This window comes from Poecilia reticulata, linkage group LG13, assembly GCF_000633615.1.
Source record: "Poecilia reticulata strain Guanapo linkage group LG13, Guppy_female_1.0+MT, whole genome shotgun sequence".
Taxonomy (NCBI): Eukaryota; Metazoa; Chordata; class Actinopteri; order Cyprinodontiformes; family Poeciliidae; genus Poecilia; species Poecilia reticulata.
The window spans coordinates 26,695,946-26,719,189 of NC_024343.1; the positions used below are offsets into that span (position 1 = coordinate 26,695,946).

The 23,244-nt window shown below is 39.0% G+C and overlaps 1 protein-coding gene across 8 annotated transcripts in view; it reads left to right on the plus strand.

Annotated features, from left to right (window-relative positions):
* The window catches only part of nbeab (neurobeachin b), a 220,500-nt gene that overhangs the window by 102,207 nt on the left and 95,049 nt on the right, over positions 1 to 23,244 (plus strand). For all 8 annotated transcript variants that reach the window (XM_008426297.2, XM_017308169.1, XM_008426293.2 and 5 more), the window contains 6 exons: positions 2,315 to 2,747; positions 8,851 to 9,011; positions 10,251 to 10,377; positions 11,708 to 11,835; positions 16,781 to 16,842; positions 22,375 to 22,439. In XM_008426297.2, coding sequence (XP_008424519.1) covers positions 2,315 to 2,747; positions 8,851 to 9,011; positions 10,251 to 10,377; positions 11,708 to 11,835; positions 16,781 to 16,842; positions 22,375 to 22,439 — 976 coding nt within the window. The remainder of the gene's footprint in view (positions 1 to 2,314; positions 2,748 to 8,850; positions 9,012 to 10,250; positions 10,378 to 11,707; positions 11,836 to 16,780; positions 16,843 to 22,374; positions 22,440 to 23,244) is intronic.

Below are 23,244 nucleotides of genomic sequence, written 5' to 3' on the forward strand. Positions count from 1 at the left end.
AACAGGGATACCCCTGCCTGTGTTCCACCAGCTCAATATGATTTATTCATGAGTTCTGCTAATTGCACTGCACACAATTCAGTGTGGAAGCAAATAGACTTGTGCTGAAGTCTGAAGTTAGAAACTTGAATAGGCATCAACATCCACTCTGAAATAAAAGGTAGAAAGTGCCTGGCGTCATAAATCATACATTAAGTCACATGAAAGGAAATCATTGGCTGCCCTCAAAGGTTTAACACAATGTCTGCAGCAGTGGAAATTGGTTTTGTGAAATGTGCGAGTGAACATACCTTATCAACTTTCATTGAGATAAAAGGTGAAGTGAATAAAAGAAAATAGAAGTAGGGGAGAGCGGCCAAAGGGAATATGTAAGTGTAATTTAAAGAGCTGAGACCACGTAAAGAAGATAAGCAGCGAGAAGTTAAGAGATAAAAAAGCTGTGGGTTTTTGGGGCAGTGGAGCCAGGCTTGCTATTTTCAGCCCCATCTGTCAGTGCCCATTAGGCAAGCAATCCACCAGAGGAGAATGGGATCATAGAGGTTGCTGGGAGGAGAAAGGCACACTGCCGCCTTCATAAATTTCACCAGAAAATAGGGGAATTTTCCAGACGGCATGTGGCAGACGATTGTCTGATGGACCAGGAAGCTCGTCGACTTGCAGGCTAAATCAGGCCCTGCTGACCGCGTTAGGGGGGCATGTGATGAATATTAATATATTTGCCCTTGCATTTTAGCAGCCACTGGGTCGGGATAAACTACAATCAAAACGACAAGGAGATTCTGGAGGTCTTCAAAAATAATTGGAGAACTAGATAAACTTTCTTAGCTTCACCTTATGTGTTTTTTTTTGTTGCAATATGTATTAAAATGTTATTTATTATGCTAATAATATTAATAAAAACAAATATAGATATGTAGAAAAAAATGAATCATGTTTTTTTTAACACAGAAGGAGAAAAAAAGCCAAGTTAATCTCACTAGAAAATCAGATCCTCTGGAAAGAGATCTTAGAGCCTCCCTCGGCATGTGGCGTACTCTGCAAATGCGATATTTGCTCTTTGGCTCTGAATGTAAAGCTGTCTCTCGCATGCATTCTTTCTGTTAATAATTTAGATGGTGCTGAATTCATCTTTCTCCATTTTATTAAACAAACACAGTGCCTTGCAAAAGTATGAATGCCGGTTGATCTTTTCCACATTGCAACCACAGACTACAATGTGTTTCATTAGGAGGTTTAGAATACAGACCAACACAAAGTTATTATGTGGCTATGGATTCAATGATAAAGATATGAAAGCTGTGATATGCATTTTTTATCCAACCACTACCATTCACTGCAGTAACAGTATGTTTCAACTCACTATGCTCGTCTAAACACTGATATTTGAGTCCTTTGCAAAATAGCTCAAGCTCAGTGATATTGAATGGAGGCCATCTGATAAACAATATGGACCAAAATCTTTATAACAATGTGTTGTGGCATTTATTACAATACTCATCATAGTGACAATAAAAAGTATTTGCTACAGTATTTTTTATAAACGCTGTTTGCCATTGTATTCACACTTATAAACACAAATACAGGTTCAAAAATGATCAAATTGTTGTTATTAAATGGGCTGCTTTGGTACATCAGTTACATATAGTAATGCATTTTACAGCTAAACAGCATTTAATCATATTTTTGAATGTTTTTATATTTAGGGAGGGTCTCATAGAACCAAAGGCAGTAAAATTAATAAGTGGAACTAGGTTTTGGCCACGTTTGGAGGTTTGCAGTTAAATTTTACTATTAGTATGATAAGAAACAGAAAAAAGCACAAAAATTATTCATCAACATGGTAGACATTAATTCTCAGATTTTGCCACAGATTCAAATTTGAATGTAAGTCTTGATTTCATCTGGACCCTTCTAACATTATAAAGATGTTTTAATTTAAACCAGTCCAGGTGAATATCTGCTCTTTCTACTGATTGGTTGACACCTAATGCAGATGGTTGCATTTAAGGTATCGGGTTAAAGGGCGCAAATTCACAACACAGTGCACATCAACCCTGTATTATTTATTTTAGAAATAAAATTAATTTCAGAAAATCAAACCTAAAAAGAAAGCATTTGAAATTTGTTGTTGTAATGCTTCGACATCTGTAAAAAATAAATAAAAGTTCAACGGGCAGCAATGCTTTTGCAATACACTTCTTGTTACCATTAGATTGTACTCTGTATGCATCAACGACACATTTCTTGGCTGTTATTTATTTTATGTATGCATGTCAGTGCCTGAAACTCCCTAATTTGTGTCTTTCTTCTGCAGAAACTCCACTGTCATTCACAAGCAGTAAGGACATTTTTTTGCCATCTGAAGACCTTCACATAGAAACCTCTTTACCCCACACAGACTCTGGGATTGGGGACGAGCAGGTAGCCAGCATCCTTAATGGGTCTGGCCTGGATCATAAAGTGGGAGGAGTTAGTGCTGTGAACGAGCTCATTTCCACACTTTCCTCTGAGGTGAAGAAGTCCCAGGAGATTCTGTCTGAACCCTCTAATGTCGAGGTGCTCAAATCGTCCTCCTCCGTCCTCAGCATTAGTCAGTCCAAGAAGGGCATCAATGTCAAGGAGATTTTGAAGAGCTTGGTTGCCGCCCCGCTGGAGGGCGTGGAGGCTGGACTTGAGCCAGTGTCCTTCCCAGACTCTGCTGCAAAGGCCCAGGCTGTGCTGCCGGTGCAGTTTCAGTCCTTTGACAGGTGAGATGTTGAGTCGGTTACTAATATGTAACTACCTGAAAATAACTGCCATGGATCATTATTGCAAATGTGTTTTCTTTTTTTTTTATTGATTTCAGAGTAAGAAGGTCACAGCCTGAGTTTTTTTAGAGCAGGCATTAAACACCATGTATATTCTCCCACTCATCACTCCGTTTTGGAACTCTGATCTAATACTTTGGATTTTATATTTAAATTCAAGCATTATTTTCTACCCACACATTTGCACCAGTTATTAGCTACTTCCAAACTTAAAAAAAAAAAAAAATGGGGTGCAAATTGTCATGTTTACGTAACGGTTTTACTTGGTGTATGCTTAGAATTCACTTTTTTAAAAATGTTTCTAGTGGCCTTTATTCATCTAACTGGACAGGAGAAAGGACAGAGAGAAAAGGGGAAAACATGTGTTGAGAATTGTAACCTCTGCTCAACCAAGTGGTGCCCCAAATTTGATCATGTTTTTGAGATCTAAACTGATCTTTGACTAAGATAGAAGAAAAATGATAGAATTTGGTATAAATATGTTTAAAACAATGGTGTCAAACTCTGGCCTTCACCAATCAGGGCCCTGCATCATGTTTTAGATGTACCCCTGCTCCAGCACTGCTGTATCAAATGACTGAATTAGCTCTTCAGCAATATCATCAAGTTCTATAGAGGCCTGATGATGAACTATTTCTGAGTAAGTTTTTTGATCCAGGGGGGAAAAAGAACTACAAAAAAAAAAGCAGGACTAGTTGGTTTAAAGTATAAGCATCATGCTTTTCTTTAGCTGGTGGCAATCTAGGAAACATGTAAATCAAAAAGAGATTTGTGGTTGTTGATGAACCTGGATGCATGTGGTCTCTCAAGTAACCGTAAAATTGTTATCTTAATCCATCAGGATTATCTCAGGTATGCAGGATGGCAGTAATGGTTTCCAAGATGACTGGAGCACATTATTTATTTCAAGCCCACTTGTTTTGTGCTCTTTCTCTTCACCAGGAATTTTTTGTGTGTTTGAAATGGTCTCTCAAGCACTGTCGTGGTGTTTGAGTTTATTTACATTCCTGGATTAGATTGAACCGCACAGTAATCTGTCTGGATCTGACTGTTTACAAACCTGCTGCTGGAGGGATTTCAAGCTTGAGCTCCCCCTGATCCCAGATTCCTTCTGGCTGTTTTTTTTAGCTGCTTTTGCACAAATGTTCTATTTGTGCCACTAATTTCACATTGTTTATGACAAATTCAGCAAATGCACACCCTTGAAGGGTGAGCAAAACACATTCTGAAATGAGAGCAACAATGGACACTTCTTTGTCCCTAATGTATTCTGTTGTTGAGCTTGGGCTAGGTGATGCTGATGAATGGAGGGGGAAACATGGAGGAGTATGTGGAGAAAGGACAGCTGACAGGACAGGGGTCTCCTGGGTGTTGATGACAGATTGAACAGAAGCGGCCACAGAACACGCCATGGCCGGCCATCGTCCTCACAGCTCGCATCCATAATGGAAGCTGGCAGCCTCAAATTAGTCACCGCAGCAAAGTGTATTATTTTTGAAATGCTTTCACACAAAACCTCCTGACCACATTTACAACTTTGTCTAATGCTTTTCATGTCGCCCCTCCCCCCCCTCCTGCTTCTATTTGTGTGCCACCTGCCAGTGAAATGAGCTGCCAACCATGGAAAGGTCTTTCATTTGTCTGTCAGGGAAAAAGAAGATTGAGAGTGACAATATCAAAAAAGGAGGGAAAAAATGCCTTAAAGTGGAGTGCATGGGGGCCGTCTGTCATGTAGAGGACAGGTTTAAACAGCACGGCAACCAGACTTCCACTTGACCTGCAAGAAATACAGTAAAGGCATACTTCAGTAATCCTCCACTTCCTTCCTTTTGTCTCCCAACCTTCCAGATTAGATATATACTGTTGGTCCTTTAATAACTCATGAGAGGATATATATATATATATATATATATATATATATATATATATATATTGTGTGCGAGTGAAATGTAGTGCCTTGGATTCATGCCCTTTGTACATGTTCTCATTTCAAATTTAATTTGTTTTATGTGGCAGACCAACACAAATTAGTGCGTTATTGAAGTAGAAGAAAAGAAATATATCTTTTTGTTTCTGAAGAAAGGTATCCCCACAGCATGATGATACCTCCTCTTTGCTCCTCTGTGGGGATGATGACGTATTCTTTTTGTTCATAACAGTCCAAAAGTCAATTCTGGCCTCATCTTTGGCATGGCCCATATGTCACTTCTGGCAGACTTTTAAACTGGACTTTTTAGGGCTTCTCAATTTCTTTCTTTCAAAAATGTCTTTTTTCCTTGCTCCTCCTCCATAGCCACCAGATTCGTGGAGGGCATGACTAATAGTTGAACAGATTCTCCCTCCTCTGTATTTTCTCCAGAATTACCATAAGCCTTTTGGCTTCTTCTCTCATTAATGTTTTGCAGCCTGTCAGTTTAGTTGCATGACTGGTAGATTTGCAGTAATGCCCTGAAATTGTTTTTTTGGATGCAGCTAGTTCTCGATAATGTTCAAAGCTTGGGATATTGTCATAATCTAACCTTGTTTAAAACCTCTCCACAACTTTATCACTGACCTGTTGGGTGTGTTTCTTAAACTTCATAATACTATTTGACTTTTGTCACTTCTGATCCAGTGTTGTTTGGTCATTCTTTATCTGGCTGTGATTTCTCTTTGTGCAACTATCACTGAATTATTTTAAGATTTTTACCTCAGTTAGTTCCCTACTTATTGGTACTAATTAGACTCATATGGACTCAGTTTTTACTCCTTTCTCATCAGTTCCCTCCTTTCTTTTTCCTTACATGTTCCCTTTATTTTAGGTCCTTCCTATGTTTTGTTGGACGTCTTTGTCATTGCTGAGTTTCTATTTAAATGAAATATTCACTGAGATTGACCCTCCTGGTTTGTTGTCTGCACTTGGCTCTCCACAATCAGTCGTGACGAAATGTGAAATAGTTTGCTAGGTGTGAATACTTTTGTAAGCGCAGTGCTTTACATTTTCTTGACGTTTCTTAATAAAGCCCTTTAGATTAGAATCTTATCTGGGATTTATAAAGGGAATATTTCTTTGGTTACACTTTCAGTTGCCGTGGACTTCATTAATATTCATCCTGAGATTAATCCTTGCTTTATTCTCTGCAACTCAATTAAGACAATCCTATTAATAAAATATGTACTAGATAATCTATACATGATTCATGAGCACTAGACTTATGAATTATTCATGAAAAGAGGTCTATGTTTTAGCAACATCCTGCTGATCTAATCCAACATCTCAGCCGGGCAGAAAGAGAGGCTCGTTTCTCCCATGACTTTGGGAAGCAATAATAAATTCACACACGGTTTCTACAATTAATAACATGCCGGTGTTGGTCTGAAATCTGTCAATTTAACAGAGTATAACTGTAGATAGCTGTACTAAATAAATAACACTTGTCATCAGTGTTCTTCAGAGCACAGCCTTATCCCTGATGGTATCAATATTTTAGTAAGCTCCCAAGCACTTGAATATTTCTTCTTTATTATTCAGTGGATTTTGATCCAAGTTTCAAATAATTTGCTTTACTGCTGTTGTATGTATAAGATACATATTTGGCTGTCCACTGGGCAGCCAAATATGTTCACTGTATATGCATTTTTTGTAGCTCATCTACAAAAAAAAAAAAAAAAAAACTTTGATAAATAAAATATCAATGTTTTAACAAGCTTGGGCAAAATGTGCAGTGTAGTAGAGGAGAATATGGGAAAGTGGTAAAAAACCACCCATAAATGGTTTGCTTCTAGCTCTGCGTGCTTCTTGCTCGTGATCTGGGAGATGGAGTGTGGATATAAAACAGCCACAAAAGACGACAAAAGTGCGTGTTGTTTTGCAGACCGAGGATATCTGGGGATTTGCTTCAGATGACAACAGGCTTAGCTTGTGACAGTGCAAAGGCCTGGCCTTTGTCACCCAGAGTAACTGCAGGATATTGAACGAGACATTATCTGGCACCTTCACAAACTCAAAGGCCAACTGCAGACCCGATAAGGACAAGCTTCTCCTCACTGTCAGGGAGCTGCAGCAGACCCAAAGTCACTCTACCCTTTTTTTTTTAAAGTCCTTGGCAAGAAAAAGACAGCATGCGAACAGTACTTTGAGTTACTGGGCTGCCTGTTTTCTTTTCAAAGGTCATGTGCAAGTTTTATTTTGATCTTCCACATGCTTTCTGTCACATTTTTTTGTAAATGACCTGTCCTTTTCCATTTTTAGCAGTATGTGATGTATAGTGTAGTACCTTCTGTATAGAGAAAGGAAACTTTAATTAATTTCCTTAGAGGTAATTGAGGTAAATATAATTTAATTTTCTACGGCCTTAACCGTGGGAACTAAAAATAAACTAATTTAATTTACAAGTAAGATGAATTATTTTTATTTTTAGAGCAAAGACTTATGTGCAGGGTAAAATACAGCACCTCTGTGAAGCAACTCATTTGGTACATACCTTATTTATTTATAGCAGCCTTCGCACTTATTGGTACATCTAGGAAATGTGTGTAAAAGTCTGGAAATAAATTATATTTTAATTCAGAAGCATACGCTTAAAATACCAAAAGGTTTTTGAAAAAATGGTGAGATTGAATGGGGACAACAGTGAGAGCAAATTAAAATTTATAGTGAGAATTTGCTGAGATAGATCACAAAACCACGAACCTCTTTTTAGAGAGCTTTTAGTTGGGGACGTTTCAAGTTTAACATGTTAAAGATCAAAACTCATCTTCATTACTTATTTTTTAGTTTTGATTTGTTTTTCCATTTTATTTATTTTTCTTGGCTGGGGTGAATCCATAGTCTTGGAATTACTTTTTTTTTAGTTTTTTGTTTTTGGTTACTGTTTTCAGTGAAACAAAATGTATTTAATTCTAAATCTAAGAACATACATTTAGGTTTACCCTATTTAAAAAAAAAAAAAAACATTAAAAAAAAAGCCTCCTATCCAAAGTCCTGTTAGTAATATTCTCACAGTTGCTCTTTTGGAGTCTCTCGAATGTTTTTCTTTCTTTCTTTCTTTCTTTTTTTTTCTTTTTTTTTTTTACTGTCACAGAAGGACGCCGGTAGCAAAAAGCAGATGTAGAGGAAAGGGAGTAGCTCAAAAGCAGATCCTTACATTTATTTACTTATGTCTCTTGTGTATAAGCAAGTGTATTTTTTTAAATGCTACAGGTTAAAAGATGCGGTTACAAGTCAGGATGTTTACCTTTCACATGCCCTGCCTAATGAGTGGGCATGCTCAGGCGGTCTGACTCGAAAAGCAGTAAGACATGAAAAACAAAACTACTTTCTTCTGTTTCTTACATCACCTAACCATAATTTGTTTATTCCTATTTCATATAAAATTTTGCCCTTTTTGGAACAAAAGTTAAGAAATTTAAGTCATCTTTAAAGGTTCCATGTCCTATGTCCTAAGTTGTTTAGTAATTATTTTATTTGTATGAAAAGGACACTGTTCATACGAAGCACCTCACAGTAAATAAGTACCTAAAAAAACAACAAAAACTGAACTAAACACGATAAAGTACAGAAATGTATAGGAGGTAGAGCTGAAATTAGTTTGAGGGACAGGAAATGCAATTAGAAACATAAAAATTTTTACCATTAAAAGTAAAACCACAATTAAATAAAAAAAAAAGTTATACTAAAATATTGGACTGGAAGATGCTTGAAAAGCTTTCTATCTAAAAAAAAAAAGTTTAATCATTCTTTGGCCATTTTTTTTGTATATTAATTTAGTATTTTTTATTTATTTATTTATTTTTTCTTGTAAAACATGTTAGTTTCACAAAAAGTCAGCTTAGCCCTTTTTTCATCCAGTGTGTGGCACAAGTTAAACCACGTGAATATTTCAGTCGTGTTTTACAGTTTGAGTTTTGCCTCTTTCTCTCCTGTATTATAATAGGTGCTTTATGTTTTCAATCAGCAGAGATTAGACCTGCAAATTTCATTCTACGTGAAGTATTTATTCAACGTCCACACTCCTTTGTTCTTGTTTGTGTGAACTGCACACATTCCTTGTGTTCCCTGTAGGAGTGTGGTGGTTCCCGTGAAGAAAACCTCCCCTGGCAGCTTTGCGGTCAACACACTGGGCTCCAGCAGCACCAGCACCTCCCCTGGGCTTTCGAGCTGCAGCACCCCCAACATCTTTGCCGCTGCCTCTGCGACCCCTAAAAGCATGATCAACACCACCGGTGGGCATAACAAAAGGGACTTGAAGTACACGTACAAAATTGAATAAATCTACATTCCATATTTGATAGTTAATTTTAGATGATTGTCACTTTAGGTGTGCTTTTCATCCTGGTTACCCCGTGATTTTTTTTTTTTGGTTCTCTTTAGGCCACAGCAAGGATAGAAACAAAACTGGCCATTTTGATCTTTTGACCCTGTCTTTGCTTTCTAAAACCACTAGATGGCTCTCTTTGCTTTCTGTTCCCAATCATCCTCCACTGTCCACAACCAACTTCTTCAAAAATACCGTTCTTCACACAATACTGTACCTCATCGTGCTCCAGATTGAATCCGTTTGTAATACGCTGTAAACTGAAGCCTTTCTAAAAGTGAGAATGAATCTACACGCATATATTTGAAATGTAAAATGTGCCTGATTTCATTACCTGCCTCTCTTGCTGTCATGGTGATTCTCCTGGCCCTCTTCTCTGGTGAACTGGTTTCACCTTAGGGCTTATGTTGTCTGCTGGTCTCAAAGAATCCTTTTAACACCCAAAACATTCAGAGCTTCCCCACAAGTTCAGTGTGCTAATTTTAGAAATAAAGCGTCCCTCTCCTTTTTGAGCCCCTGGCTCAGGAATGTGAGAAATGTATCCAAATGAAAATGCGCTTTGCTTTTAGCTAAAACCCGCACATTGACACCCAGACCTCGTGATCTGCTTTTGCCTGATTGTTGCCTGTTAGTCAGAAAAGTTTAAAGGTGACCATCTGCTCTGGTATAAATGTGATGTTTCACATTTGAATAGGTGTCCTGATAATCACTGCTTTCATAAAAGGTAATTTAGGATAGGAAATAGTTTTAGAAAATATATTATTTTTACAAATTGAATCTTTGACACATTTTGACTTGGCTACAGACAAGAGGGGAAACTAATAATTTTAACTGTTGAAATTTGAACTTTTGAAAATTGAGCCGAAGTCTACAGCGTGCCAAAATTAGATTTTATTGGAGCTACATATATGTATATAGGTTTTGTGTTTCGTGTTTTACAGTATTAGGCTATTAAAATGTGGTTTTAACATTTAAAATTTAAAAGTTTACATTTAAAACATCCATCCGTTTGTCCATGTTTGCTTCACTTTGCAGATGGGACATCTGAAACCAGACATCTAAAACCTATTACATTTATTTACATTGAATATAGCTAGGAATACTTCTGCTCTTCATAAATGTTGAATACGTTTTTGTTCCCCTGCAGGCGCCGCTGAGGCGGCCTCTGCCTCTGCATCATCCTCCACCAGTTTTGTCAACGGCGTGACGAGTAAAAGTCTTCCCGCCGTGCAAACCGTGGCCCCCATGCCTGAAGACACAGTCGAAAATATGAGGTACAACTCGTCTTCTTGACCTTTTTGCCGTCCTGTGTTGCTTACTCAGTTTGTGTCACTGACGGACTACAAGGCTGGGTGTGTGTAATGAATTTTGTATATGTATTTATTTATCCTAATTGTGTGCTTTTATGTATTTAGAAATCCCCACTCATGTTTATCAAGCCGGACATGTGCATAGCTTTGCACATATATCTGGTTAGGACCTTGTCTCACCTCCACACATTCATACATACAAAACAAGATCTTTCTCCACAGTCCGTCTTTGTCCAAGTGTTGTGCCGGAGGAATACATTTTGGTTTCCATGGCTGCAGTAACTAACATCACTTAGGCAGACTCTGAAATCGATCATATTATTTTCGTGCTGCAGATTGAGAGGAGAGTAAAGCGCCTATGCTAAAATATGTGCTCCACAAAATAAATGTTAAAAAAAAAATAATTTCTTATATGAATATATATAGTTTTTCTAAGATAATCTTTATTTGTTGATGAAGCATTTTATCTTACAAGGGCTGCATCTTCTCTTTCCATCTTTACCTTTTGTGAAATGGACCATAATCCACTACCTAAAGGACTGACACCTTCTGAGCCCAAACCCTTTAGCTCTCTGACAGGATTACAGGCAGCCTACGGAGAAGCAGGCCCATCTGTGCGAGTCACCTAAACCTTCGGCTTGCATCCTCCGTTTTATGCCAATGTGTTATGCCTATGCTGTGTTTTCTCAGCTGGGGCTGTGGGGCAGATTACACTACACATCCATCCAAATCCTACACCAAGCCTTGCTGTCTCTCTCTGTCTATCTGCTTTTTGCTCGTCTTAGGAAAAGAAAACAAGCTACAGCTCTCCTCAGGTTGCCTTTTTTTTTTCTTCTTTTTTTTTTATCTTTGCGTGTACACATAAGAGCACAGAGATAAGCTGAGGCTCAACTCGCATCTCCTCCTGTATTCAGTCTGAGTTGAATAGCTGCGATTTTCTGAAGGTGTTCAGATAACGTCAGGCGGACTCATGCGGTGACTACTGTACGGCTCTTCTTCTCCAGTCCTGTATTACTGTGATCTCCCTTGTAGCCCTGGCCACATGTCTCTCTCTAAAAAGAAAAGAAAAATCAGCCAGCTCCTTACAGCTTGTTATTGACATTTCTGTTGATGGCAACCACAGTTGTGATATTTGCCTCCTCCTCAACCCTGGGAAGCTGACTAACTGCTGGCAGCATTGTGCTTGTTGTCTTTCTGACTATAGTATGGTATGATCTTACAACATTATGTTCATTTTGTTACAGTTTAACTGTACTTTTTTTTTTTTTTACATATTTTGGTGTTCATTTTACAGCATTACTACAAAATTAGAGAGAGCATTGGAGAAGGTGGCTCCCTTGTTGAGAGAGATCTTTGTGGACTTTGCACCCTTCCTGTCACGGACTCTGTTGGGCAGCCATGGACAGGAGTTACTAATCGAAGGTATGGCTGTTGTATTTTAAATGCTGTCTGCTTTCATGTCTCTGTTGTACAGCGTCCTGTTGTACAGTATTAATTTGACTGGCTGCTCTATCGATGTGTGCACCCTCAGCAGAAACCTTGGACAAGAAAGTCAGTTTTTGCACACAAGCAGGAGTTCCTAACATTTTCATCTCCTGCAAATGTTTGGTTTTCTTTGTTGGTTTTCTCCCTGGATGCAATAGTTTTAAACAAACTGGTTAATTTTTAAAACCAAACAAATAAATCCAGAAGTATGTTTTTTTTTTGTTTGGGCTTTTGTATAATTTTCTTATAACTTTCTGCAAGAAAATTGGGGTTAGCAGTCAGGGATTGTTATTGTTATATTTTTAATGGTCAAAAAAATGTAGGTATAAACTTATTGTTGACACTAAAAAAATAAAAAAATAGAATGTTTTTTTTTTTAAAGAAAAATAAGATTACTTTTATTTACCACAAAAAGACAAAAAATACAGTTTTTATGTAAAATGATACGTTTTTGAAAAGCTGTGTATCATAATAGTTTAGCAGTGCTTACTGGTCATACTGGTCTTACTGAGCAAAGACTGGGAGTTGATGTTAGCTGGATAACAAGCTGCACTATCTGCTTGAGTAACCAGGTTGCAGTTAGCTGCTTTAATAGCTTTACGTCAGTGAGTGATAGATTTCACACTGCTGTCACTGTGAGTTATGCGTGTGGAAAATTTTCCTAACAGCCGAATTTGAATGTATGAGCTTCCTTTCAGCCAGCTGACCAGTATGCAGCAACAGGTTGGGGAAAGCCTGTGGTGCTGTGTTGCTCTGTGCTACATCCAACCATTGAAAACGTATGTCATATATTTTCTGGCAAGTCATTAAATAAACTTTAAACATTATGAATGAAAATATTTAGCTTTTTGTGTGCGTAATGCTTACGGATTTGAAGGTATCTCAACAATTTTCAATTGTCCCTAACCTTCAGTTTCAGTTGTTCACTGCAAAATTACACAGAAAAAAAAACACATCTATGCCATTTCACGGCAGCTTTAGCTTGAAATCACGTCGGAACTTTCTGTGCCTAACCTCATGAACTCGTATGAGAGAGCGTTTACACGCTGCTCCCCAGGCTTTGGCTTGCATTCACAAGATCACGATGGCACTTCAGTCGGCATGCACATGTGCGACACTCCGTCTGCAAAATGTTTGCCTGGGTGTGCACAGTGCAAATTATATTTGTGGACTTTTTTTTTTTTTTTTTTTTGCCTTTTAACTTACAAGCCAAAATAAGTTTTGATTATATTTCATTTTCAAGCTGTTTTCTCGTAGAAGTAAACTTAAACCACTCGTGCTCTCAGCAGTAGATGCAGTGGAGTGAAGCCCACTGAAACAGTGCGCTCTCTTGACGTTTTTAGAATTCCTTTGACAAAGCATGTGTGCTTTATCTAAATCATAAATTAAAATATTTCTATGATTTTTTTTTTAAATCTGTATTTTTTTTTATTTCAGTTTGTTGTTGACTCCGAAAATCGAAAAGTAATCCCCTTTACCGAACCAAACCTCATTTCAAAGATTGCACCAACCAGACGTTTTACTCTCGCACAACATGGTTGCACCGCAAACACGTTGAGAAGATGTCTTGGATTGACGTTTGGCTGAGGCTTCTTGCTCAATGTCAAGAGGGAGGAAAGAAAACTCAGGTAGCAAAGCCTTGACAAGTGTGAATATGTCTGTTACCCTTTCACTCACAGTCTGTCAGCAGACTGACCAAGCTGACAAACCAAGGCTGATCTCGGGCTGCAGACTGTAACCCCACAAACAAGGTCGTAGATAGACAGCTGGGTCCTCTGCGCTCTTCACCAGACATGTTTAACCCTGTCTGAGTCTCTGAAAAGCACTTTCTGTTCTGGATTAAAACAACGTTGTCTGAAATAAGAAGCACACACTTACACTTGGACGCTTACAGAACGCTTAGCTGTGTTGTGAGCCACCTCTGAGTGAATTCGCCGCGGTCTGTTTGTGCTCACGCTGATTTTGTACTTTCTGTTTCTCTCTCTACTTTTCTTCCTGGACCTTCCCAGGCACACAGTTGAAATACTGTGCTGCAGTGCAAAGGCGCTCCATTTACCAGTAATTACCGCCCATCCATCACTCTTTTGATTGCCTTGGGTCAAGCCCTCCTGTGCCCCCTGTGCCCCGTTCCCTCACCCTGTTCCTTCACCCCCTTTTCAGATGCGTGGTCACTGCAGCAATTATGTTGAGTGCACTAAGAGCTTCACACTTGGAGTTGGTGGGTAAGGGCTGTGCACGAACACTGCTGCTGTTGTGATGCCTGCCGCCTGCTTCTCGCTGTCCCTTGAGTGGCCCAGCCTGCCGCCACATCACCCCACAATGCCACATTCACCCGTGCCTCAACCCTGCGCTGTTTACAGGAAAGGACTGGCAGGGAGTGTTTAAATAGAATGCATTTAGTTTGTCTACCAGCACAAGGCCAGGGTCAGTCGGCCACCTGACTCCCTTGTCAGGCCGGACTGACTTATGGCTCGCATGTCACTGCTATAACAAGGGGTCAAACGTGGCACTCCATGTACAAGAGAAGGGTCACTTCCTCTTAGAGTACTTGCAATATGTTCCTTTGGGTAGTTTCCGCTGTTAAACGGAACAAGAAAAAGACACCTCTAAATGATCAATCCGTTTTTATTTTGCTATTTTTTCGTATTAAAAGCGACTGTATTCATAGGAAACTTTAACTCCGTATTAATTTAGCATCTTCAACTGCAAAAAAATTTCAAAAGGAGTTTTCGAGGATGTAAAGTGTCATTGCAGTGCTACTCTCTCTTTTTTTCTTCTACTTTATTTTCCACTTAGCCGACACAGATTAGCCCTTTTGGATATTTAAATTTACATGTAGTTTAAACTTTAATGTCCTTTTTTGCGAGGCAGATTATTTTTTATCAGATTTTTTACCTTGCACTTATTCAACTTAAGCACAATGAAGTCCAAACAGTTCCTAAATATTTTGCAATTGCAAAAGTGAAGCTAAGAATCGAGTGCCTTGCAAATGTATTCGTACACCTTGATTTTGTATTTCACAATTTGCCGTGTTACAACAACAATAATATGTTTGGATGATGGGTGAAATACTAACGGAAAACATTGCATAATTGTGAAATGGAAAGAAAGAAATACAACTTGTTAGTGTGGTATGTATATGTGTTTAGCCCAACTGAACTAAGTTCTTTTTAGGACCGCTTTTAAAACTGTAATTGCAGCTGCAAATAATTTTGGGTATATTTCTACCATTTTTTCACATCTAGAGACCCAAAATATGCTCTTGTATGTTAACCAGGACCCAATCATATTGAAGGAGAGAGTTTGTAACAGCAATTCTCAAGACGTGACACAGATTCTCAATTGTATCCCCCTCTGAACTTTGACTGGACCATTCCAGTACATGAAAATACTTTGATCAAAATTCTTCCATTGTAGTTCTTGCTGTGATTTTTAGAGAGTTTTGTTGTTCTGGAACATGAATTTCCATCCCATTCTCAGGTTTATGCAGAGTGAGTTACATAAAGACAAAAAAAAAGCTATGTGTCACACATACAATTTAGCATGTAGCCCAAAAATGGCCCAAAAATGCCAAAAGATTTTAGTCTCAACCTCATTTTCTGTCTTCCCTGCATTACTGGTGCAAAATTGCAAACAGGACTTTTTATGGCTTTCTTTCAGTAACGGCTTTCTTCTTTCAGTTGTCGTGTCGACAGATTCGCCCACTTGAGATGTGGGTCTCCTCGGCTCCTTTAGAGCCGCCACAGGCTTCTTGGCGTGTTTTCTGGTTAATGCTCTCTCTGCCCGGTCTGTCGGTTTACGTGGGTGGCCATGTCCTGGTAGGTTTGCAGTTGTGCCATACTCTTTCCATTTTTGGATGATGGACGGAACCTAATATTATGTTACATAATGTAGCCCTGCTTTAAACTTGTTCACAACCTTTTCTCTCCCCAGTCTGATGTTTTGCTCTGCCCAGTCTGATGTTTCATGGTGCTTTTTCCTCCATAACGTTCTTGCGTAGACATCTGAGGCTTTCACAGTTGCGTTTACTCAGAAAATATATTATTAATAAAGTGACTTCTTTTGGTAATTGGTTACAGTGGATTTTTATTTAGGGGGATGGCAGTGATGGGGATTGAAAGCAAATGCAAATGTTTTTTTTTTTTTTGCAATAGGTGTTTTTAAAGCCATCCATCACTTTCCTTCCACTTGAAAACTCTGTTCTACTTTTTACAGAAAATTGGTAACAGACTCTAAAGCTTTGGCTGTAACAAACTGTGAAAATGTTCAAGGGATATGGACACTTTTGCAAGGCTTTGTAGTCTCTTTTATCACCCCAACCCCATCTTTTGAACCAAAGCACGGGTACAATATTGAGTTTTAGTCTGCCTCATCTTTAATTAGTCCTTGAGAGTTACTTTCACTGCTGATTGCACCTCTCATGATTCTCTCCAGGTGCAGCAGAAAGGCGCAGAATATAAAGCCAGTTGCAGGCGCCGTTTCTACAAATGAGCTTTTCACACCTGTCCATGTTTCATTAGAGTTGTCTGCTTCGGTGGCTCACCGTCTGCAGGACGGAGGCTGGGGGAAGAAGCCGTGAATGTCTGCTGTGAGCGTGCGGAATGTGTAAATGTAGATGTGGTCGTGTGAAGAATGCTTATCTGTTGCAGATGTTGCTTAAACAGTTTAATAGCAAATTGGAAACACAGCTAAGAGTTTGGAGCCAGATCCGGTGACGGATCCAGGTGAAATTTTAATGTCTGTGCTGCATTGTTTATCTTTATGACACCATCTTCTGTCTTAACTAATACAGTAAATATTGATCCTCAAAGATTCTCTGTTTGAAACACGTCTGCCTACACTCCTGGTTCACATCTATTCTTTTCATCTGCTGTCTTGATAGGTCTCGTATGTATGAAGTCAAGCACCTCTGTAGTGGAGCTCGTCATGCTTCTTTGTTCTCAGGTAAAAAAAATATATATATATGTGTGTATATATTCCCCCCATCATCCCTTGAAAGCCTTTCTTTTTTTTCTCTTTTTTTTTTTCCTTGTAGTGCAAGTTGTCTTATTTATCTTGGAGCTTAAGCTTTCACGTGCATATCATTTTAGCTCGCTTTCTCCAAGCAAACTGCCCAAGCCAATCAGAGACATACAGCTTTCTGACAACCCAATGACTTTCTCGCTACACCCGGGAGCACTAATCCCAAACCTTCCTTTAAGAAAATGAGCCCCGCCTCATGTCCCTGCAAGTGACTGATCACCTCTGAGCTGACCCTCTGAATCCCTTGTTAAGCCCATGTTTTAGAGAAGGTCAGAGCCCTGATGTAGCAGTTACAACAGGAGATATTTAACATACCTTTTGTCAGCCCATCAGTCTTGCATCAGGAGCCCATAAGGAAGCCATTACTTGGTGCCTCTCTGTGGATCCAGACTGCAGGGCCTGAGACTGGAGGAGGTAGATCGCCACTGTGCTCGCTCCGTGGCATCCAAAATCCAAAGTGCCGTGCAGCAGGGAGCTCAACCTATGTTATATGGAGGCTATTATTCAGAAGATTTCCTGAAAAAAAAAAAAGCAAAAGTGCATAGATGGGGCAGCCAGAACTGAAATATTGTTGCTCTTGTGATAGGTTTTGAAGGGCTACTTTTTGTGATGTTTCTTGGTCTGTGGAGTATCTATGGTGAGCTGTCTTTCCAGCTCTAGGATTTATTGCAGATGAAAGCGTCAGCATGCTGTTAAGGGCCTGAGTCCATCCCCCCTTTTAAACAGATAGCATTACTGAGGCTCCAGAGGTTCCTGCCATTAGGGGCTCTGGGGATGAAACCCAGGCTGAGATATTGATCAGACCATGAGACCTTGAAACTGGACTATATAGCTGGGTGTCTACAGCCTTTCAACTAGGGATGAGGTATTACCTCCTAACTCTCCTCTGTTCATAATCAATCTACTTATCTTAGCAGCTAATATGATTGAAAAATAATAATGCTGTAATGGCTATTTTTTTCTGCTTCTTTAGGCTGTGACTCAGGGGAAAGCTAGCTGGTTAAATGCACTGCTTTTTCTACATTTTGAAGGGTGATTTGGCAAGACATTGACTCCAGTTTATCAGCTTGTGATTATGTGTGTGGCAAGTAATCTTTACTCAGTCTCAAACAAGAAAATTACCACAAAAAGTGAAGCAGAAGAGACCTTGACATGTGGAGAAACAGTAAATACAGCTGTGGTAATGACGTAGGGATATTAGAGGTAGACATAAAAATTAAGAAGCACAGAGAATCCTAATAAGTGGTATGGCTAAGATCACAAAGAGGAAAAAATATATATATATAGTCAAAAAGGTTAACTCAACAAAGGCATAAAACCAAACAAGAGTAGGAAATAAAATGACTTAAATTTGTTACAAAACTAACCTAATGCAACAAAAATTTAAATTAGTTTAAATGAGGAAGAAATATTCCAAATTTCTAAAAGTCAGATAAAAAATTCAGAAGAGAGAATGAGCTGGACTTGACTGGCCTTTGTTCTTCACAAAAGTTTTTCCCACAGGTAAGGGGAGCAATCAGAATATTCTTACTTTGGGTTAAAAACATTCTCCAGAAGACCTGCATGGATGATCTACACAAAATCAGATGAATATAAGACTATAAAAAGCTATGGAAATCATTGAAAGCACCAGATAACCAGATAACCCTTTTCTCATATTTTAACACCTGAAGTGTAAGAAACTAAACAGTCCTGAACAAATATTTGTGTTAATACTTGATTACAGCTTTTGATGGAGTAAAAAAATCTTTTACTGTCAAACATTTACCAGTTGCACAACATTTCATAATAATTTGAACACTTTTCATGGTGAGATGGCTTGTATTGACTCAAAAGGACTTTGGAAAAGGCCCTTAATTAATATCTTTGGGATCATCTCAGGTGATTTTTTAAACAGCGCAGCAGGTTTCTCTGATGCAGTCTGAGTGTTGGCTGACACCTCCTCGACATGCCAGCTTTGACACATTCCTTACATATTTCAGCTTTAATGTTTTAGGACAGCCAGGAGGGCATTTAGCTGACCTTTAGTCCTTCTCTGTTTTGTGGACTGTCAGATTTATGAATAAATTAGTGCTAATGATCTGCCTTTTCTTATTTATGCATACTAATCATGGCAATCATGGCGTGGCTGGCCTCGTCTGCAGACACGGTGTGTCTCTCCTCAGCCTGGGCAGCTGAATGAAAAGGTCAAGCAGCTCTGTTTTTTGTAACAGCTTAAACATATAGAGGGGTTTGGGGGGGTTCTAGAGTGGAGCCACAGAGATTTACTGATGGAAGGCCCCCAGATGTGGAGACTATAACAGTGAAAAGCTGAGCAGATAAAAGCAAAGGCTCCCACATACTGACAGGTTGGATTGAAACACCACAAATACTTAAAGCCCTGCTGAATTTCAGGAAGATGAAAGTGGGAGGAGAGTGATTCTTCTAAAGACCTAAAAGCTGTTTACTGGGATGGGAGTTTAGGGATTTTAGGCGATTTTGTTTTTTTTCTCAAAGCTTAGACCAAAGAATGGCAAAATATATCCTAGTAATGCCAGAATATGATTGTTCTTTATTGCTGGCAATTTTATTAAATTTTGTACTATTAGTATATTTTCTGATTTAAATATTCTTTGTAGAGTAAGTTTAATTAGAGGCGCCATATTCTGGTCAGGCTCTGCAAGGGCTGCATCTTTTTTTTTTTTTTTTTTAAGGGGGAGCATGTCAGCCCTGATTCACTTCAAATGGGCACCAGAGGACTTTTTTTTTTTTAAATATCTGCAATCAAAGACAGCCTCTATTGCGAGTTTTTCTCTCTTGTAAAAGAGAGAGAGGAAGAGAGAGGGAGAGAAAAAAAGTAGAAAGTCTCTGAAGTGCTATCTCAGCTGTCAACATGCATTCCTTAGACAAGATAGCAAATTTGACTCGCTCACGCCTTACCTCCACTGACCTGCTGCCACTTTCCTGGCATCTCCCCAAATGTCACATCTGCCTCCATTTCCGTATTTATTTTTGTCACGTGAGCGCGGCGAGAGGGAAACCTTGGACGACTGGGCATACATGATCCCTGTCTAAATCAACAACAGCCCGCTTCTAGGCAGATACTGTATGTGAAGAAAGGAGGTCATGGAGAACATTTGGAGCCCAGATGCTCAGCAGTTTGTCAGCACCATATCGCTGACTTAAAGCATCATGGGGTCAGACTGTGTAGTCTTGCATGAACCAGAATGTGTCAGTCACGACAACTGTTCACAAAAGCATTTGCCCATACATAATAATGTCAGTGTCAGTTATTCTGATGTACACAAGGAAGGCTGCTAACCGTGTACAGACAGGGTAAAGAGTTTGTCACTGTTTTGCATCTGTTGTATTTTAGATCTGCGAATAATTGCTCCACTTACAGTTCTGCTGGTTTGTTTTCCTGCCACACTTAAATAGCTTAGAAGTGCACACCAGCATTCATTTTAGACATAGATCAGTAGAAAAAGTAGTTTTCAAGTGATTTCATTCACTAAGGGGCAAAAGCGTGACGCTGTAATCACTTGTTTTTAAATCGTGAATCACCTTTTTCTAAACTACATTCTTTGGAAATCTGAATTCAATTTCATCTCATCCCGTAATTACTACCAGACCTGTGGAATCAGGAAGTTGCATAAATACAACTAGTCTAACAGCATGAATTAGGCTAAAAGATCCCAAAAGGCAGCACCTCAAGCTCTGATGTAAAGGAATTTAGGAACAGATGAGATACTAATTCAGCAACATCTATCAGTCTGGAAAGAGCTACTAGGCCATTGTTGGAACTTTAGTGAAACACAGTAAGAGTCGCTTTTCACTAAGAACTGGAGAACCTTTCCTGAAATTTCTGTCCTGGCAAAACTACCATGAGTCTAGTAAGTCATAATAGAACCCAGAATAACATCTGAAGAAACTACAAGCCTCACTTTACTCTGTAAAGGTCAGAGTTCATTATTCAAAAATAGGAAAAAACAGCAAAACTGGCATCTATGGGAGATTTCTCAGGCAAAAAAACACAAAGCTGAATTTTTAGAAGATGTTACATCTGGAGAAAAACTGACAGCATTTCAGAAAATTAACAAAAGACCAACAGTCACAAATCTTAGGATTTGGGATGGTTTGGTACTACTTTTACTCATGATCTCATCATCGCCCACACATTACTGCAGTAATGCAAAGGGGATTTTTGATCTCTACCACAAAGTGCTGAAAGACAGTCAGCCATCAGTGTAAGGCTTTAAGCTCAAATACACATGAGTTATGTGACAGGACAACACACCAGTGAGTTTACTTCCTAATGGCTCAAAGAAAACAAAATCAAAGTTAGTTAGAAGTGGTCTAGTCAAACTTTGGACTTAATCAAATTGAGGTCCTGTTCCAAGATCCTAAACAGGCCGTTTCTATTAATTGCCACCTTTTCAAAAAGCAGGAATTAAGTCATGGTTAAAAAAAGGTGGACAATACCCTTCAAACAGGACCAAGTTTGTGGTTACCGGTAATTCTTTTTTTTCCTCAATATATGAAATTGTTTGAAAATTGCATTTTCTACCAACTCTTGTTATACTAATATAGCATATAGGTGTTGTAATGATCTAAAATATTTAAGCATGACAAAATAGCAAAGCACAAAAAATAGCTAGGGGAAAAAAATATTCATTGTATAGTGTTTATGGCGATTAAATTACTCGGTGTGATGCTGAGCATGAATAGAGCTTCTTATCTTCAGATACTCTTGAATTACGTATTTGCTTAAAACCTTTGGGAACGCAAAGATTTTCTTTTTATTTTCCGCCTGCCCCCCTCTCTCCCCCCTCCCCTCCCCTTTCGTGAACCGCGGCCTTCTCTGTTTTCTCTTTCATTTGCACCTCAGAAAAGGTTACAGGAAAGCTGAGTTTCCCACAGTGAAAGGCACACTCTCAAACTGCTTTTTAATCATTTCCAGAGCCTGTTGTGAGACGGCAAGTGCTGGCACTCCAGCCGGGCCGTGGCTCGGATCCGTTCCAGGAGCACACTTCAGGGCTCACTGAGCCTGCTCAGTAATCTGTCACTGTAAGGGACGGAGGAAATGGCTGTATTTAAGCGAGAGGATACAATTTCATCCCACAATTACATCTCTCCTGTGTTTACAGATCTTTTCACAGAGGAAGAAAATGTTGCCTCACATGTGGTGCAGAATTTCAACTTTTTATAGAAATCACTTTTTTTTTTTTTTTTTTCCTCGAAGGATATATCAACTAGATGCTTTCTTTACCCGCTTGAATTTCAAGCTATGGGATGTAATCTAAATTACACTTGAAATATGCATAAAAAAAAAAAAACAGATTTAGTTACATAGTGGATCAAAATAGTACCTCATCATCTACTTTAGCATTATAGGATTTGACTTTATAGTAGACTTTTACTTTATTGTAATTATGCAATTATGCTGGTTTGAATGACTGTCTCTGTTTGTTTCAGGAGTGGCAGAACTCCATTCAGAAGAATGCTGGCCTCGCTTTCATCGAGCTAATAAATGAAGGAAGGTAACTCAGCCATTCATTTCAAAATCACACAGCCCAGCAGCGGTTTTACGTTGACATTTATTATCAAAATGTACAGTTTATCATTTTCTTCTTGGCAGACATAAAGAGGTCGTTAAGCTAAGTGGAGCAGTGTAGCTTAGCCCTAAATCTCTGATCTCTTAGTGAGGACTAAAGGCAAATAAGCTGTTTTACTTGAATTACGAATAACAACACTGCAGAGCATCTCTTGCGCTGTCTACCTCTTCATTTCTTCTTCCTCCTCTCTTTCCGTGTTTGGGTGTGGCCAGACTCAGAGTTTTTCTGAGCAGATCAGGGGCAGCTCAGCGTCCTTGTCCATCTGTTGACCCATCTGGCCCGTCCTCCTGCATGCCCAGGCTCTAGGCTCGGTCCGAGCAGGTTTCTCCCTGTCCCCTGCTGGCCCTAGAACAAAGAAGTTCAGTTGGTGGGGCCACACGGCGCTGTCCAGGGTGCTGCTGACAGACGCATAATTTTCCAGTCTTACACTAGACTGTGTCCACCTAACCTGCTTAACTAGACAGATCTGCAGGACCCGGCTGGTAAATCTGTTTGCTTTACAAGGCGTGGCTGACACCGATGTTGTTCCTGCTGTATGTACAAAGACACATTACGCATGTAGATGGGATTTTTTCTTTTTTTTTTTTTTTTTCTTCTTCATAACGCAGCTGCTCATATCAAACACTGAAAATACACCTTAAATAGGTGGGTTAGATGGTTATTTTATAATCCAAATATGTCCATTTGAAAAAGTCAGATCTGGAACTTTTTCAGCAGGTTTTTTTTGTGA